Raw genomic sequence first — 676 nt, 5'->3', positions numbered from 1 at the left:
CCCCCCCGCCGGGGGGGGGGCCCCCCCGGGGGGCCCCCCGGGGGCCCCCCCCCCCTCCCGGGCCTTCGAGGAGCTGCAGCAGCGGGCCAAAGACCTCGGGGAGGCCGTCGAGGCCGCAGCAAACGAGGCCCTGAGGGCCCTCCAGGCCCTCCGGGGGGCCCCGGGGGCCCCCGAGGCCCTCAGGGCCTTCAGGGCCCAGGGGGCCGCCATGCTGGATTTGCTGCGCCGCAAAGAGCAGCTGCGGGCGCTGCTGCTGGACGGCGTTTTCCTGGAGGCTGCGTTGCGGGAGGCGGGGCGGCTGCAGCCGGCGCTGGACTTCGCCTTCGTCTTCAGCAGCAGCAGCAGCAGCAGCAGCAGCAGCAGCAGCCGCCGCCGCCTCTTCGCAGACCTCCGCCGCTTCCGCGCTGCTGAGGCCGCTCTTGCTGCTGCCAGGTCTCCTGCTGCTGTCATGGCCTGCGTCTCCACCATGAGGTCTGCGGCCAGGGCTGTGCACGAGCGGACCACTGCGGACATTGAACGCAGGCTCCAGCGAGCACGGAATCCCCACTGACACGAGCGGGGTTAGCGGCGGTTTTGCGGGTTTTGGAGGTTTACAGGGAGGTTTGGGGGTTTACTGGGAGGTTTGGGGGTTTATGGGGGTTTATGGGGGTTTACAGGGAGGTTTGGGGGTTTATGG

The 676-nt window shown here is 70.6% G+C and overlaps 1 protein-coding gene across 1 annotated transcript in view; it reads left to right on the top strand.

Moving 5' to 3' along the window:
• ENH_00067140 (hypothetical protein, conserved) overlaps positions 1-134 on the top strand; it is a gene marked incomplete at both ends in the record, with an annotated part of 1,822 nt that extends 1,688 nt beyond the window's left edge. The window contains one exon of the mRNA XM_013577366.1: positions 3-134. Within this exon, the coding sequence (XP_013432820.1) occupies positions 3-134 (132 nt within the window). The remainder of the gene's footprint in view (positions 1-2) is intronic.
• Between the last annotated feature and the right edge of the window lie 542 nt (positions 135-676).

The sequence above is a fragment of the Eimeria necatrix genome, genomic scaffold, assembly GCF_000499385.1.
Source record: "Eimeria necatrix Houghton genomic scaffold, Enh_scaff622, whole genome shotgun sequence".
NCBI lineage: Eukaryota > Apicomplexa > Conoidasida > Eucoccidiorida > Eimeriidae > Eimeria > Eimeria necatrix.
This window is presented reverse-complemented; position numbering and strand designations above follow the sequence as displayed.